Raw genomic sequence first — 16,244 nt, forward strand, 5'->3', positions numbered from 1 at the left:
GCCACAAGAGGACCGTTACTTACTGTCACAGATCATCAAGTGTCAGACAATCGTCACTAATCTTGAGGCTTTTCCGTCATATACTACATCGACTTCTTGAGTTTTATTTCTGATCCTACCTTGAAGTCTTTGATGCCGTTGTAGATGCTGGCAGGAAGGATCTTGTTCTCCCCACAGCTCCGTGCCTCGGTGACTATCTCGATGACCTGCTCCAGGGCACAGCGCATTCGGTGGAAAACGGCGTCTTTGTTGATTCGTGCCGACTCACAATCTGGGTGCCTCAGGCATGTCTTTGGAAGGAATTCAATGTGAAATGTCAAAGCTCGTGGCCTCCTATATTCCTCTCAACGTCCATCATTTTTTATGTTTTTGAACTACAATTATTCACTGCCTTTGTTTTTTTTTTTAATGATTGTGTGAGTTGCATATCAACATGATTGTGTGAGTTGCATATCAACATTGATCACTGTGTGAGAAACCTTGAAATGAAATACATTTCAGAAGGCCTTAAATCTTTCAGCTGGAGATAAACCATCTATAAACCTTGCCCACAGGTCCAGTGCTGGCACACCAGCAGTTTACCTTGGAGGCTGTGAGGAGCATCATGGTGCATTTCTCCAGCACCGCTCTGGCTGCTGCCATCCGCGCTTTCTTCTTCTCATCCTTCAAGTCCTACACACACACACACACACACACACACACACACACCAGATGGTAATGGGTGGCTTTATTCCAGTTACAACTTCTTCGAACTCTTGGGGTGTCCGCAGGACATGAAGCATCAAAAATATTCTGAAAATCTCTTTAATGCTAGTATGAAAGGAAACACAAATTTGACAGATTCTAAGTGTATACACACACACACACACACACACACACACGAAACTTCCTATGTTAATTGTCATCTAATAAAAGGAGATGCTACCAGAATAGGAAAGAAGATACTGTGTATGACCTGCTGCATCCCTCTCGGTACTCCAGAACAGAAATAGACAGCTCGAATTAGGTAGATAGGGATTTGGATAAGGCAGCTGAATCAACTCCTCTCCCGGCACTTCGCCATAGATTACAAAGACGATGTGATTATCTGTCATTATTTTTGCCTCTGTGCTCGCCTGGCTTCAATAGATGGAGATGGTAGATTTTCTAAAGGGCTATGTGCTTGTGCGTGCATGGGAGCGCATGAGTGGCAGTGAATACAATAAAAAAAAAGATAAAGAAAAACAGGGAGGCAAATGAGAAGAGAGAGCATTAGCTGCAATGAGGAGCGTTGGAGAGAGACGTGATGTGTGTGTCAAAACATGAACCCCCAATGAAATTCAGAAAGAGGGATGGTCGATCCTCCCTCCCTGTCTAAATATCGCAGCCGTTGCACTTTACATCAGCTTCTGCAGGCAAAGCGCTTTAGCTGCAGAGGCTGAATGTATGCATCAAAGTAGGATTAGCAGCCTTTGACAGTACAAAGTTAGAAATCCTAAGTTGGACTGTTTTTTTCTGGAGGTTTGAGTAAAGTGTTTGTTTTTGCAAATTTGCTACAAATATATTGCAAAGAGAATGGATCGCTGAAAGCATAGGTCGGTTCATATCAACACTGAATGGTGATGTAAACATGTCTTTGTGGAATATGAGTCATAACAGACCAGGGCATTTCTTCTTCAGACTAAGACATGGACTGGAAAAAACATGAATAGATACAGAGAGAAATAAGGAAACTTTGCAGTAACAAGAGGAATTTGGGGAAAGCTTGTTACTTCATTGTTTGATGTTTTGGGAAGCGTAAATATTTGATGCTTGAATTATTGATTTGTTCTGACTTTCTCTGCACATTCATAGTGTAAGTTCTGCAGGTTTCACAGTCTAATTCCACCACCTGCTTGTACATTCAGAATACCATATTTATAAAATCACTGCTTGTTAGAAGATTACATTTCCACGAATAAACAAACTCAGTGTTGCAGAAACAAAGAGACAAATGACTGCATGTTCATAAACCACAACATATTCCAGACCAGACCACATACACGTTTCATTTACTGAGAGATTTTTAAAGTGAGCTGATGATTCTGACACTTGAAACACAAAGACGGTGAGTTGGTTTCTTCACATGCTACTCACGTTCTGTCTGTCTCCTGTGAGGTGGGCAAACTCCACCATCTCGTTGCCAAACTGGCTGAAAATCTGCACAAATTCCTGGAAGGTGCTGACTCTTTCCAGATGGTCGAGGGTTACCAGGACCTGAGAGGAGTGACAAGATCAGAGTGGTGCGGTGAACGGCAACATATGGTTTATGTTCTTCTAGTCCTTCCACTGTAATGACCTACTTCTGAAAGTGCAGAATATCAGAAGGACGTGTAAAAACAGACGAGAACATCATAAGCCATGTTTATATTCGAAGAGCAAATCCTTACCTTACATCAGGACCTAGAATAACATTAATTGGGCTCTTGATGTGTAATGTATTTCAGTGTTTTTACATTGATTCTATTTCTGTGTTAATTTCAGCACTCCCTTTGTGGTATTAACGGCTCAATGTTATGTAGTTATATCAGTGAAATCCTAAAATAAAAGCAGCAGATTAAGTAGTTCCTAACCTGCATTTTAGTTAATAGTAGTCCATGTAGCTGCTAATTTAGCTACTGGGGGTAGGCTAGCTGGCAGCGCTAACGCAGCAGCTTTTATCCATGCCAGACAAAGAGGAGGAAGAGATGTAATTGTGTTTGCCAGTAATGGAGAACAGGGGGCTGTCGACTGCCTGTCCAAACGAGGCAAACCAGTCATGATTAGGCCCCCTGTTTCCATTCTTGGCTCAGTCTGCAGCTACATCCATAATACAATGTCTGGCTAAGAGCATAGCCAGGTACGATGGAGAGAGACTATCTCTGGCTCTGTGTTTTTATGTGGTCGCTAAATGTGCTGCTTTCCTTCAATTACCTCCAGAGTACTCCTTCAGAGAGCCAGTGCTTATCAGTTAGGAAATAAAGGACTCAGAATGGAGTTTGCTAAGGTGTATGTGTGTGTGTGTGTATTTGTGTGTGTATTTATGTGTGGACCACTGTGTGTGCACAAGAGAGATTAATCAAGATGGTTTATGCATATCCCTGAAAGCTGTGCCATCTCACATTTGCATGTCTCACCTTGTTCCGTGATGTGATTATCTGTTTGATGACGATGCGGTCGGCTAAGACCAGGACTTTAGTGACCGAGGAGAGGAGCAAGCGTGCGGCCTTCACCATCCCTGTCCTATCGCTGAACACTGTGACACGTCCGTCTGACTGGGATGGCAAGGCTGATCCCACATCTGTCAGCTGGGCTATGGCATCACCTGAAAGAGAGACGTGAAAGCATTGGCCTTTGTGGACTCATATTATACGTAGAGAAAAGAAGAATCTCAATCAGCCAGACGAAGCCAGAAGTGGCTTGTTTTTCCTGAATGAACAAACAAGTGAGAGGGAAAAGTTGTTTCTGTGCAACAAAGAGTTCATTTGAAGCTGCTGAAAATGACTTCTTGTTAGGCTTAAAGACTTTCTGGCTAACTGTTCAGAAGGAGTCTTCTCCCAGTTGGGAACGCAGACCCAGAACATGCTGGAGGGTTTACATAGCCCATCTGGCCTGGGAGTGACTTGGGATCCCCCAGGAAGAGCTGCAGGATGCGGCTGGCCAGAAGGACCTCTAGGCTACTTCGCTTTGCCTGCTGCCACTGAGATGTGGACCCAGATAAGAGGCAGAAAATGGAAGGATGGGTGGTCAACAGAATTTTGTAAATACCCTCTACACTATGGCATAATGTTCTTCCACTCTGCCAATCTTCACCTCTGGGAGAACATATTGTCCTGGACAGAAAGGGACACAGCGCTCCTATATTCAGCACCGTGGTATGACAGTTATGCCAACCTGACCCAAACACTACTGGCATGCTTGGTGGGTGGTGTGAGCCATTTCCAGGGGAGACAACTTATGTCCTCAAATACACTCGGCGAACATGCCAGAGCAAACTCATACATACACGGGATATGCAAATGCAAAAATATTCTGAGCTAAACTTTCCATTTTTTTCTTTCTAACCTGCTCTTTTATCCCTGGAAGGAGAGTGCAAAGTCTTTTTTTAGGCTGAAAATCCATCACCAGAATAGTCCCTATCAAGAAGAAAATGTCCAGAGTTAGGAGCAAGAGGAGCTCAGAAAGGAGGGGGAAGGGGAGATAGGTCTCTATCGGGTCATGCAGCTTGGCTGTCTATTTAGTTTGGCTGGTCCTTTAAAAGAAGCAGCGCAGACAAACTGATTGCATCCGACAGGCTGCTTTTCAGTGCCAGCTCCGCTAACCAGTTAAAACATCGAGGCCTGGCTCACAAAGAATGCTGCACAACCCCCATGACACTGGCAGGGTGGAAAGCAGAGGCCACTTCACCCCTCTCCAACAGCCGCCTTCAATCCCAGAATATTAATGGTATGGATATTATGGATTCTCATGACCTTACATGAAAAACTGAAATCACACTGTCCTTTAGTCATTATCTACCTTAAAAGATATCCAAGGTTGTTTGATTCAGTTGATTCTTTCTTCTTTCTTCTTATTCCTTTTTTTTTTTTTTTACTAATCTATTTCCCTGAAACTGCACACCACATGTAAACCAGAGTGTAAACACTCACACACTGTATTTGCTTTGAATTTGTCTTGATGCGAACCACCGTCTTGGGGATTGTGAATCTTTCTGAAGGAGAAATAGCAAGGGAGACAGAATGTGAAAATGACACTGAGAGACTGAGTGAAAGAGACAGAGACAGAGATCCAACACAGATTGCCTTCACTGACCTGCCTCATTGGATCTCTCCGCCGCTCCGATGATGGGTAGCATCTAATTAAACTAGTGCTTTCAGCCTGCCTTTATTTCATTCATTATAGCACACAAGGCTGAAGCCTGCCTGATTAAACTCTCCCTGTGGCTAGGTATTAGAGAAAATGTCAATCCCTCACTAACTAGCCCTTCTCTCTCCCGGAGACTTAAAGAATTTTAAAAGACTTTCCTTTTTATCCCCGAAGATGTCTCCATCATTTTTTAAATACGGACAGAGACAAGACAAAAAGTTCTTCTTTTCTTTTCAATCAGGGAACAGTTGTACAGTGTCTGTCAGGAGAAGTGCAAGGGAAAGCTGTGAAAACACCTCCCTGAGAGGAAAGTGAGAACTGGAATAAATTAGTCACAGTGGATAACACACAACCAGACATTTGCACACACACACACACACACACACGCACACACATACATACATGTCACTTGGCCTCACCTATGCACACACACATTCTCACACACGTTTTCTCATCAGTCTATTCTCCTCCTCCCACCACCGCTTTCTTTGTCTGAGTTTTAGCCGTCTTTACAAACCAGCACTGTGTGAGGATTAAACGCTTTGCTACACAAACTTGCCCCCCCCCCCCCCACCACCACCACCACCACCACCAACATAAACCTATTATCACGGTGTTGTGTCTAAATTCTTATCCAGTGTGATGTTGTTTCGGGTCTGCACTGTGGACAGCTAAATGAGGGCCTTGTTTCGCTTGATAAGAACTAAGTTGCCCGCTATAAAGAAGTGTTTCCCTGAGCAAACAGTGGCAAACATCTAAACACAGTTGTAAGTAACAGGCGTGATGTGTGTGAGGAGTGTGTTTTTTCAGACAGCATCTAAACAGAAAACGTTATAAGAAAGTGTAGTAACACTGGGTGAAACACATTTCTGACAAAGCCATCGCCCGTTCTTTCTCAGGTTCAGTGACGGCTGACAGCCCTATAGGAGTGATCCACACTGTCTTGTTTCTTCACACTGGTTGTCACGATTTTCATCACCCCTAAAACTGTGCACCACTTTGTCTCTCTCAGTTTGTACACTTGATATATCATGTCATCCATCCATCCATCCATCCATCCATCCATCCATCCATCCATGCAGATTATCTGTTCAGGTCCACAGGCTGCTGCAGCCTCTTGCAGTTCACATCAGGCGAGAGGCAGACTACACCCTGGACAGACTGCAAGTTTTCTCGTTTTCCCCTAACTTGGATGTTTTAGTGCTGGTAGGAAACTGCAGAAATGAAGTTTAAAGTCCACAGAGAAAGGCACAGCCGCCCAGATGATTCAAACCCTGGAGAATATTAGGAGTCCTGGCCTCAGGTTGAGAAACACTTCTCTACATAACACAGAAGAAATCTATGAGGCAGTTAATATTGGGAAAACGACAACTCCTCCAACTTTGCCAACAGCCTGATGCTGAAGCCTTTCTATCAGAATCTATTATGCAGTGCTTTCTAATCCAGTGCAGACACATCCATTCCCTCATTCCTCATAGCACCCTTGGGTGAAAAACCTTTTTTTCCCCCAACCTTTACTTCCAACCTAATAACAACAATGTCTTTAGAGCACTCTGAAGGTCCTCTGGTGTAACACTGTGTGACAGCCAGGCTGTCCAGACTAATCGAAATTTGCTAAAATTTGATAACACTGCGAAGCCTGAAGGTGATGCCTGATGCTTTATGAAACTGTCACAGTTTGTCTAAGCAAATAAGCCCTGATGAGGAGACAGTAACTTAGGTCTTAATGGCTGACCAGCTCTAACTCCCTATCTGACAATTTCTGAGCATCATAAAGCCATGGATGTGCTTATGACAGCAAGATACAGTAGCCACCATGAAGACGCCTTTAGGATGAAGAACAGTCGCATAGTTTTACAACATAAATTTGTTGTAAAATTTTTGCTCTCACAAAATAAGAGCCACCCCTGTGTCATCAAAAAGAGAAACACTTGAGAAAGTGTTAAAGTTTAAGTGCAGCAATTCAGAGAAATGTCAAGTACATAATGAGATCCAGCCAAAGTAGCCTACCTGCCCTGCGTGCCTCGAAGCAGGCTTGACCCATCTCATCCTTCAGCTCTTGGTTCTCTGTGGCAATGGCTTCCCCGACAGCGACGAAACGTCCCACCGCCACACTCACAGCCTGACCCACCCTGTGTATGGCTGCCAGGGTGCGCTCAGACTTCTTTGGCTTGTCTTTATGGTTGATCAGAGTGGTGATCTGCAGGAATGTGTGGAGGAAGAAAAGGGGGAAGCAGGATGTTATTTGTGCAGGAGGACAATTACTTAATGTCATCGCTTGTGCTTTTAAAAATCCTTGTTGGTGAATCATTAGAAAACTGCAGAAAAAACTGTTAAAACTTTTTTTTAAACTCAAAATGCAAAATTTGTTTTATTATCAAGGTTCACTGCAAATTTGCTGGTTGGTTCCCAAACACATAATCTAGAAAAATAATGCCATACAGCCTTAGACTATATAATTATGCAATGTGGGGCTGTGACTAACAATTATTTTTTTTAATTTTTATTTTTAAAAATTGAATCTTTGAAATGCAAAAAGATGATGACCATCAAATTTCCCAGAGCCCACAGTCTTTAATTTTGCATATTTTGTCCATCTAACAATCCAAAACCCCACAATATTCAGGTAACAATAACACAAAACAGAGAAAAGAGCCTCACATTTATTGAGGCTGGAATCAGACAATGTTTGTGATTTTTGTTTGATAAATGAATAAACAATTAATTGATCATCAAAACAGGGTGACAGGGTGATCAGTTCGGCATCAATGAAATGCTAAAATACCACAGAGGAAGTGAAAAACATGGCACGCATCTCTGGTATTCTCTGTTTTACTTGGCATGGTTAAGTAATGTCTAAGAACGTATCCACTGACTCATCTAAGCCTGGAGGGAAGATAAATGAATGCAAAAGTTGCACCCTGTCGAACTAGAGTCATAGCTTCTTGTTTCAGCAGTGAAAGTATGCTGTGATTATATCCAAACAACATCTTCGATAAGGGGTTATATTGAGTCTGGAGCACGTACTCCCTTTGCTTATCTGGAGAGAAGAGTTTCCTGCCAGCACATCTACAAGTAGAGATAACATTTTGGGATACAGCACACGGATAATCTACTAGACAGAGAGAGAACATGTCTGCGGTGCAAACACGCGCCCGACATCACTCACACAATATTTCATAAATTGTGAAAGAGGAACAGCAATAGACGCGGCAGATGGGAGAGACACGCACGTCCTCTGTGACATACACGAGACAAGTCCAGCGCCGCGTTCACAGAAACACGCACGCGTGAAACTCAGGTGGGGCTTCCCAGTGATAACTGAGGGTATCAATTATGTATGGGTACAGCCAATTATCACCAATTATTTATTGATTGCTTCCACTCTCTCCAGCTGTTACCATTGTGCGTGTCTGTCAAACCATTTAGGTCGGGGAATGGTGGGTGGTGATTTTAATTGGTCCACAGCTACAGGGGCTCCAAGTGGGGAATCTTTTTACAGTAAGGTCTTTGTGGGCTACAGAACACACACCGGTTCTGCTGATCTCAGATGGTCGTTTGAACAAGCAGGATCCTGACACATGAATGCAACACACCCGGTGAATGGTGACAGGACAGTTACAGATCAGCACCTGATCACCTATACAAAATAGGCCAGGTTGTTACCAAGCAACGGCCATTATTTAGCATGCCCTCACAAGACGCTGACATTTTTCCAAAACATTGCTGGCAGTTGTTCATGTTTTCAAAATGCAGGCCCATAAACCTCCAACCATCGCTTCTGTACTGCGAGAACCACAACACTAAAGCTCGAGTTAGTCTGAGTCAGCAAACTTCCTGAGCTGCTGCCCTGTGAGACGTGACCCACATTAAAACTGTACATCACACATCATCCTCAGACCGTCTTGTCAAGTGTCTCTTCAGCTGCAAAGTTTTGCAAACTGATTTTGTTATGTCAAGGATGGCTGCAGAGAAATTTCATTATTTTCTTTTCCAATTTGCTGAATAATTTGAAAATAATTGGGACTGAGTGCTGCCTGGTTTGACATGAATTCTGCACAAAAATGTAGCTTCTCAAATGTGAGGATTTGCTGCTTTTATTTGTCATAAGTGGCAGTAAATTTAAAATATTTAGCTTTTGAACTGTCGGTAAAAAAAAAAAAAAAAAAAAAAGCAAACTGAAGACATCATCCTGAATGCTTAGAAACTGTGAGTGCCATTTCTTCATAATGTTTTATAGATAATTAACTGATTTTATATATATAAACCAATTTCTAGATTAATTTATACTGAAAACAATTGTTCCACTCATACTTAAACGCAATAAAAAATGAAGGTCGTGTCTTTATTCTGCATTGAAGTTCCAGTGGAAGGTTGGTTCAATCATGAAAACCATTCACTCATAATAACAGCGCTCATTATAGATTTATTATAAACATGCAGGTTGTTTTCTATAAAATAACAAACTATGTTACTTGTCAAGTATCAACTTGTGTTGATCTTGTCAAGCATGAAAAAAGACACTAGAGGCAAAAAAAAGAGATAAAGAAAAAGTTGATTCGACATCACCTAGAACGTATTTATGAAATCACACATCCAACAGAAAAAAAACAGGAAAGTACTCAGAGGTATGATCAAAGACTGGAGCTAGGGGAATATATATGTAAACGTCAGTATCAGATTGTAAACTGCACTGGCTGCTCTGGTGAGAAGTTGTTTTCAATGGCACAAAGAGCACAATTTACTACAACCCTGCTGCTCTCTCTCTCTCTCTCTTCACTCTCCTCTGCAGCTTTGTCAGTATCCATCCCACTATGTCACCATTTTTCTCTACAGTGTTGAAATAAGTCGTACAAGTTTCCTCCTGCTCTCCTCTCTCTGACAGACTATTGTTCTGTAGCGAGATCATGACCCTGAAAGCGCTCATGAAGCAGTTCTATTGGTCTGTCACTCATCACTTAATGTATCACTCTATCTTTATTATCTCAGTGTTAGAGCTTCCCTTCCTGCGAGCCCGGTCTCTCTCACTGACTCATCCACACAGAGGAGGATACTCCTTAGAAAACACCGACGCCGGCTGGTTGGACATTATGTAGTCTAATAGATTAAGGCACTGTGAAACATGATTCAGACCTTCATAATAAAAGCAGGTTTATTATTCATTGTTCGGGTTACACAACAGACCTGATTAACATTTGTGAAGACCCTGTCCTCAAGTCCTCAGCTTTTTCTGTGGAAATCTAGCCTGTTAAGTGCGTGCACGTCTGTAGATATACAAACACCAGAACCTTTAAAAACAAGCTTCTCAGCAGCAGAAGAGAGGGCGAGAAAGTGACGGAAACAGACTGCATGAGAGGCAGACAGAGGAAAACGGAAGAGGGTGAAAAGTGTCATCAAGTGAAAACCCAATTACAGATCTTCCTGTGTGAAAAGGCCTCATCTGCACTGCAACAGCTGAAGAGGGTAAAGTTAGTTCAACACGTTTCAGACAGCCTGTCTGTGAAAGACAAACACAGAGAAAAAGTCCCTGTGAATTGCAAAGAGAGAGCAGAGAAAAACCGCTGCCACGAGGGGCCACTCTACTTTATGTAGTTCACTTTGTTTACTATTCAACACATTGTATCAACGAAACAGAAGATGAGAGCAGCTGAGGATACAATTATGATTTGAATCCTCAGTCTCATGTTCAGTGGTTGATTGTCTTCAATTCATTTTTATGATGATTTATTAATTATCTTGTTATCTGATTATTCAGAGTAACCAATTTCAAGTATTAGGTTGTGGTATACATTCTGCACTAGATGACAAATATACACTCAGTTACCAGTTTATTGAGATATGTTAATTCAACTTAATTTCTGGAGTCTGTTCTGTTTGTGTGCTCTGTTTTGATGCCTTTTTTTGGCAAAACCCTTTTCATTTAAAAGGTACCCTGTTGAGTTTTGACCACTAGTAGCACAGTGGAGCAATGTTTGCAGTGGGTCCCCACTTTGTTGAGTGTAAACTCAAGAGGCGCCTTTAGCAAAAGACGCCAAATTTCACGAGTTTAATGCTGTTTAAACAACAATAGCTAAATAAGAACTTATCAAGAAATATCTGATGTGGATAAGAAAACAAGATTACAGGTATGATCAGACATATAATGCCAAGTTTCAGTAATTTACAGATTTTGATGCTCCGCTCTATATGGACACATTTTGGTCGAAAACAACAAAGTATAAAGGTTTAATACCCAGCTCTTCACCTTACACACAGCTGCTCATTCACTGAAGCTGCCACCAGGCCAGAGGTTAGGAATCTACTGTATATTTCACTACAGTTTATTAATTTAAAATGTGTCTTCTTGGTTCATTCGTCATCTCTCTGTTTCACACACACCCTCTCTATAACAGGCTGCTGTGCTCTGCTGCACTCCAGCAGTGTTTGAATGCCAATGAGCATTACCAACTAAGCAGCATCCAGCCCAAAGCCTCCAAAACCCACCAAGGATTTACATGATATGAAATCCGTGAAATAAGCACAAATGTTGCTTTAGATGCAAAGTTGGACCTCCAACAAATTTGTGTATTGACAGGAGTAGCTGAATGCTTCCACAGCCTGCTTTAGCAGCTAAAAATGAATGTGGTTTTTTGCTGATTACAGCGACTGCAAACACTGTTTGGTCAATTAAATGACAGAGCTCAGATATGACTTTTTTAAACTGATTTTACAGCTAAAAGAAAAACTGTCACACTGCAGTTACAATTCAGCTTCTGTCGTTTTCAGTGAGTTTAACAACATCATAAGTAACGTAGGTCCAGTTAAATAATCAGTAAATGTCTACACCACTGTCTCATGAATTAATCTCATGTTCCAAAACAAATCCAAAAGCAAATTGTTTAATAACATCATGTATCAGATCTGCTAATATTGTCTTATCATAAAGAAAATGGAACCGTCAGTGGTGAACATTAATGTTAAGCTGGCACTTTGGCTGAGGAGCTCTACTTATATTGTAATTATTGGCAAAATGATAACTTTAGTAATGTTAAACAAGTAGCCCAAGAGCCCTAAGTTGGAATGGTGTTATATTATTGTGAGGTCACCCATTTGTCCCTGTTACTCTTTTATGTTCCCATAACAAATTCATCAAATGCTCTGACATCTGTGGTCAGGAGGAAAACCTGTGTATATTTCATACTTCAGGACTTGTCATGAAGACTGAGAGCCCTGCTTCTACATTCACACGTCTGTATATAATATCACTATGTGTCAGTGTCTCTTTTTCACTCGCACTTCAGCACAGCAGAGGCTTGTTGTGCTGTCTGTCCCCTTCTTGTCACTTTCTCTCGCCTGGTACACAACCAGTCAATCCCCGACCGTTCACCCCTCATCTCTTTGTTGTCCATAATTAGGAGGACAATTACAAAGCCATAAAAAACGCATGAACAGCTTAATCTGCGCGGCACAATACAGGAACCGAGCCCACCCATTGGTTAGCAGGAAATCTAGACTAACACCTCAAGGACACAGTGACTGACTATAAATCAGCGGGTAACAAAAGCTGGAAACATTTGTGGCTGCCTCCCATGGCTACTGACTGAGCTTCACTGAATGGCAATGCTGGGGGAAAGTTTGCCGTTATCAGAGTCATTCTTTCCCTCGGCCTGTTTTTTTCTTCTCCTTTCTGATTCTGATTGTTGTACAATTGCTTGAATTATAAATGTGGAAAGAATGAGTGTGTTTGTGAAAGAAAAATCATAACAGATCAACTCAAAGTCTTTTTTTTTTCCAGTGGCAAATTTGTGTCACTCTTGTCATTGTCATTTAATAACTGCAAGAAAGCTAAACAAAGCCAGCGAGATAAAAGTGAATGTGAACTAGCTAATCCTTACGGCCTGAGGGGGCTTTTATTAAATACACATTGTAACCATTCATCACAATAATTGCTTGCTTGGTGAGTGTCATGTTGCCCTGCTTATTCGTCTAATTTATATCTCTGATTCTTTGTAATCTCTACTTGGCCTGCTGACGAATGCAGCAACTCAAATTGGGCCTTTTCTTGAAAGAAAAAAGCCTGAATGTAGAATTTATATGAGAAACAGAATTCAAGCAAAGGAATCAGATCGCGTTTATCTATTAGCAGTCAAGCCCATGGATTTCCATCTGTTTGAATTAGGGGTGTAAATCAAAGGAGAAACATCATCCATCCATCTATGGTGACAGCACAGCTCATTTTTTTGTCTACTTCAGCGTGTGCATGTGTGTGCACACATACAAGTGTTTACTGCAGTAGCTACTGCTGTGTGAATGTTTGAATAACTGTTTTGTGTCTAGGCAGGAAATAATTGGCCGGTGTGAAGACGAGGAGACAAAGCGGAGAGAAACAAAAAGGGAAGTTTAATGTCTTGGTCGTGTTTACTTGCTGATCAAATGAAACTGTCAGCATTATTTTGTCTGTGTGAGTTTCCTGTTTGTCCTTGCTAATATGAAAGAGAAACTCTCCATCTGTGGTAACTTTGCAAGCCTCCTGTTCCTGTGCACTGCTGATTGTTATTCTCATTACACAACCTCTACAGCATATGGATCACTTTGTTAAAGTGAACAGGGAAAAGGAACACTTCCAGGTCTCATTTCAGCCCATTACGGCACAAAGGGATCATTGTTGCGGGGAGCACTGCAGCCAAAAGGCTACTCTGGGTGTGTGTCTTATCTATGTGGATTTCTCCGGGAGGTTTCCCCGACATTATTTTTTTTGTCTTCCACAGAATCTGAACTGTGGTGCCCTTGAAAAAGCCGAGATTATGTTCGGCCTTTATTGATGCAAGGCGAGATGCGGCTGGGTGTTCGCTCAGGACTGCGAGGAAAAAAGAAAAGAAAAGAAAAGAAAAAAAAAGAACATAAGAGGAAAGGGATGAAAGTAGCACTGAACATGCACTTTAATGGGTGAGCAAATTCCTTCCAAATTGGCCCGAGCTGACGGGAGTTCAATGCTGCAGCGGTCGAGAGCCAGGCTGGAGAAGTGATACAAGGAGATGAAAAAAGAAATGAGGGATAAAGGAGAGGTGAAAGGAGGGAGAGAGCAAGGGAGAGGACATGTCATCTACATCACACTTCACCCTGTTATGTCTCTTCCTCACTGTGTGTGTAGTGTCATCCTTCTCTTTCAAACTTCCCTTCCTTGTGACTTCAGCGGTCTGTGTCCTTCTCTCCTTCCCACATCCACCTCTCCTCCAGCAGTCTTCTATGAGCAGTGAGCAATTCAAGCCTGTCCTGACTGCAGTAGAATTAAGTGTGATACAGTACAGTAAGAGCTTGTGATGTTTAAGCTGCATCCTTTAGGGTATACTGTAAAGGCATACGCACAGGACAGCAGAAATATGAAAGAGTGGAGCTGCTGAACCATCCAACTCTTACACTGCAAAAACCTATTAATCACAGAATATGTGCCCTTTCATTCCCCCAGTGAAATAAAAAGAAAGATCTAAGGTCCTAATTTCAAGTGCACAGTGCACATGTTCACAACAAATTGAGAAATTGGTCCAAACTAGAGTCGGACAGTTTCCTGGACACAAAGTTCTACACCAGTTGGTCATTAGCAAACATAAACACTGGTAAAACATACCGGGCCAGCAGCCAATTTACAGCCATATTCTGCGACTGTGAGTCATGCCCTCACCTCGCACATGTAAGATGCACTCATTCAATGCTCTTTAAGCTGCCTACAGACACAATGGGTAGAGTTACAGAGTCAGCTAATGGGAGCAGAATGCAAGTTTTCTGGTGTACCTTCCTAAATCAGAACCACAAGGGAGCAGCTCAGTTTAGTCGGAAAGCTACGCTGAACCACATCCATATGCAGTCTTGACTGGTCATGCATTCTTTAGGAATTACATTGCATTTATAGAGTTATTTTTCATTTGGCACTCCCTCACACACACACACACACACACCTTCAGAAACATTCACACACACCACAAGTCTGAGCTGACAACCTGAGGAGTTAATTGAAAATTTTTAATATTTATACAGATTCTAAAAACCTATAGGCATTGACACCATGCCAGCACCACTTATGCATTCTGGGAAAGTAATAGAAAGGAACAGAAAGTGAAAAGTTCTGCTGCTTAAAGAAGCAAACATCCCCAAGAATCAACCTTGAGACATCCCAAAGACCATTTTGCTGCTATTTATGAAATATGTGGTAATTTTTTCTCAACTAGTCAACTAGTTCCTCTGTGTGTGTGTGTGGGGTGAGAATACAGAGACATGCTGATAGAAAGTGAAAGAGAAAGTACTTATCAGTACAGACAGTCAATGCTTGTTGTAATGACCTGGTGGAGGTCACACAGAAAGTGCCGGCATCACACTCCAGTAAATCTGAGACAAGCTGACCTCAGATCAGGCTGATCTGGCCCTGTAAAGGCCCCCCAATCCAGTGATAGCAGCCTATCTCCCTGAAATTTTAAGGTTGCATTTAACTAGTGAAACATACTTTCATGCTTCCTCTTTATCGTGCGCGCGCACACACACACACACACGCACACCTATCTAGCTGAAGCACCAAATTTCCCAGAGATAAAGACAGAGAGTGCAGTGATTTGGCAGTACTAGCTGCTCCGGATGATTGAACACAGATGGTTTTACCCAGTAAGGCAGATCATTCCAGAGGAACGATAGTCAAATCAGTGCGTGCCTATACAGCCACAAGATGCCTGGGATAATACCAGCTGATTTCTAAAGAGAGAAGCAGAGGGGGGGAGAAGGGTGCAGCACAGAGGAGGCGACGGATGTGGGAAGACTACTGAGGCCAACAGACAGGCAAGCTGACAGCCGTGTAGTGTAGCCAACAAACAGATTAGCATTCTTGTGTATTTATGCCCAAAGGGCAAGCATCTCCATGTGCTTTCACTGGGTCCTTATTGAACTTCAACTGCAGTTGCATAAGAACACCCCTTTTTATTTTCTGATTTCTCCTCTTTGCCATAATTACTGATGCTTTAGTTTCTAATTTCACATCAATATGTTATGATAGTCTTCAAAATAGTAAAAGTCACATAGTATGTTGAACTCGTGTTTGTCCCACTGAGTCAGATAATGATGACGATATCAAATTATTGCCTGTGGTACTGGATTATTCACATTTCTAATTGCTAGAGGAGGCACCTTGCTAGTTAGTTAAGATTTGTTTCCTGAGGCCTCAGGTCATCTTCTCAACAAGAAAGCAAATAAGCGTCATTCGCTATGGCTTTGAATACAGCAGTTTCTAACCATGTAATACCCTGTGTTAGTTTTCACTTTGTTCGAATAAAGTCCATACAGCGGACAGACACGATAACCACGGTGGGTGAGAAGGAAGCTGACATGTGGCAAAGGTTACAGCTCAGAAGACGAGCACGTGA

The 16,244-nt window shown here is 42.0% G+C and overlaps 1 protein-coding gene across 2 annotated transcripts in view; it reads right to left on the minus strand.

The window, feature by feature from the left end:
- ctnnal1 (catenin (cadherin-associated protein), alpha-like 1) overlaps window positions 1-16,244 on the minus strand; it is a 45,601-nt gene that overhangs the window by 11,432 nt on the left and 17,925 nt on the right. For both annotated transcript variants that reach the window (XM_071499719.1, XM_071499718.1), the window contains exons 2-6: window positions 6,874-7,063; window positions 3,135-3,322; window positions 2,116-2,235; window positions 583-672; window positions 120-290 (exon numbers count right to left, since the gene is read on the minus strand). In XM_071499719.1, the coding sequence (XP_071355820.1) occupies window positions 120-290; window positions 583-672; window positions 2,116-2,235; window positions 3,135-3,322; window positions 6,874-7,063 (759 nt within the window). The remainder of the gene's footprint in view (window positions 1-119; window positions 291-582; window positions 673-2,115; window positions 2,236-3,134; window positions 3,323-6,873; window positions 7,064-16,244) is intronic.

This window comes from Trachinotus anak, unplaced genomic scaffold (assembly GCF_046630095.1).
Source record: "Trachinotus anak isolate AG129_WGS33_773 ecotype Australia unplaced genomic scaffold, CSIRO_AGI_Tana_v1 ptg000016l, whole genome shotgun sequence".
Taxonomy (NCBI): domain Eukaryota; kingdom Metazoa; phylum Chordata; class Actinopteri; order Carangiformes; family Carangidae; genus Trachinotus; species Trachinotus anak.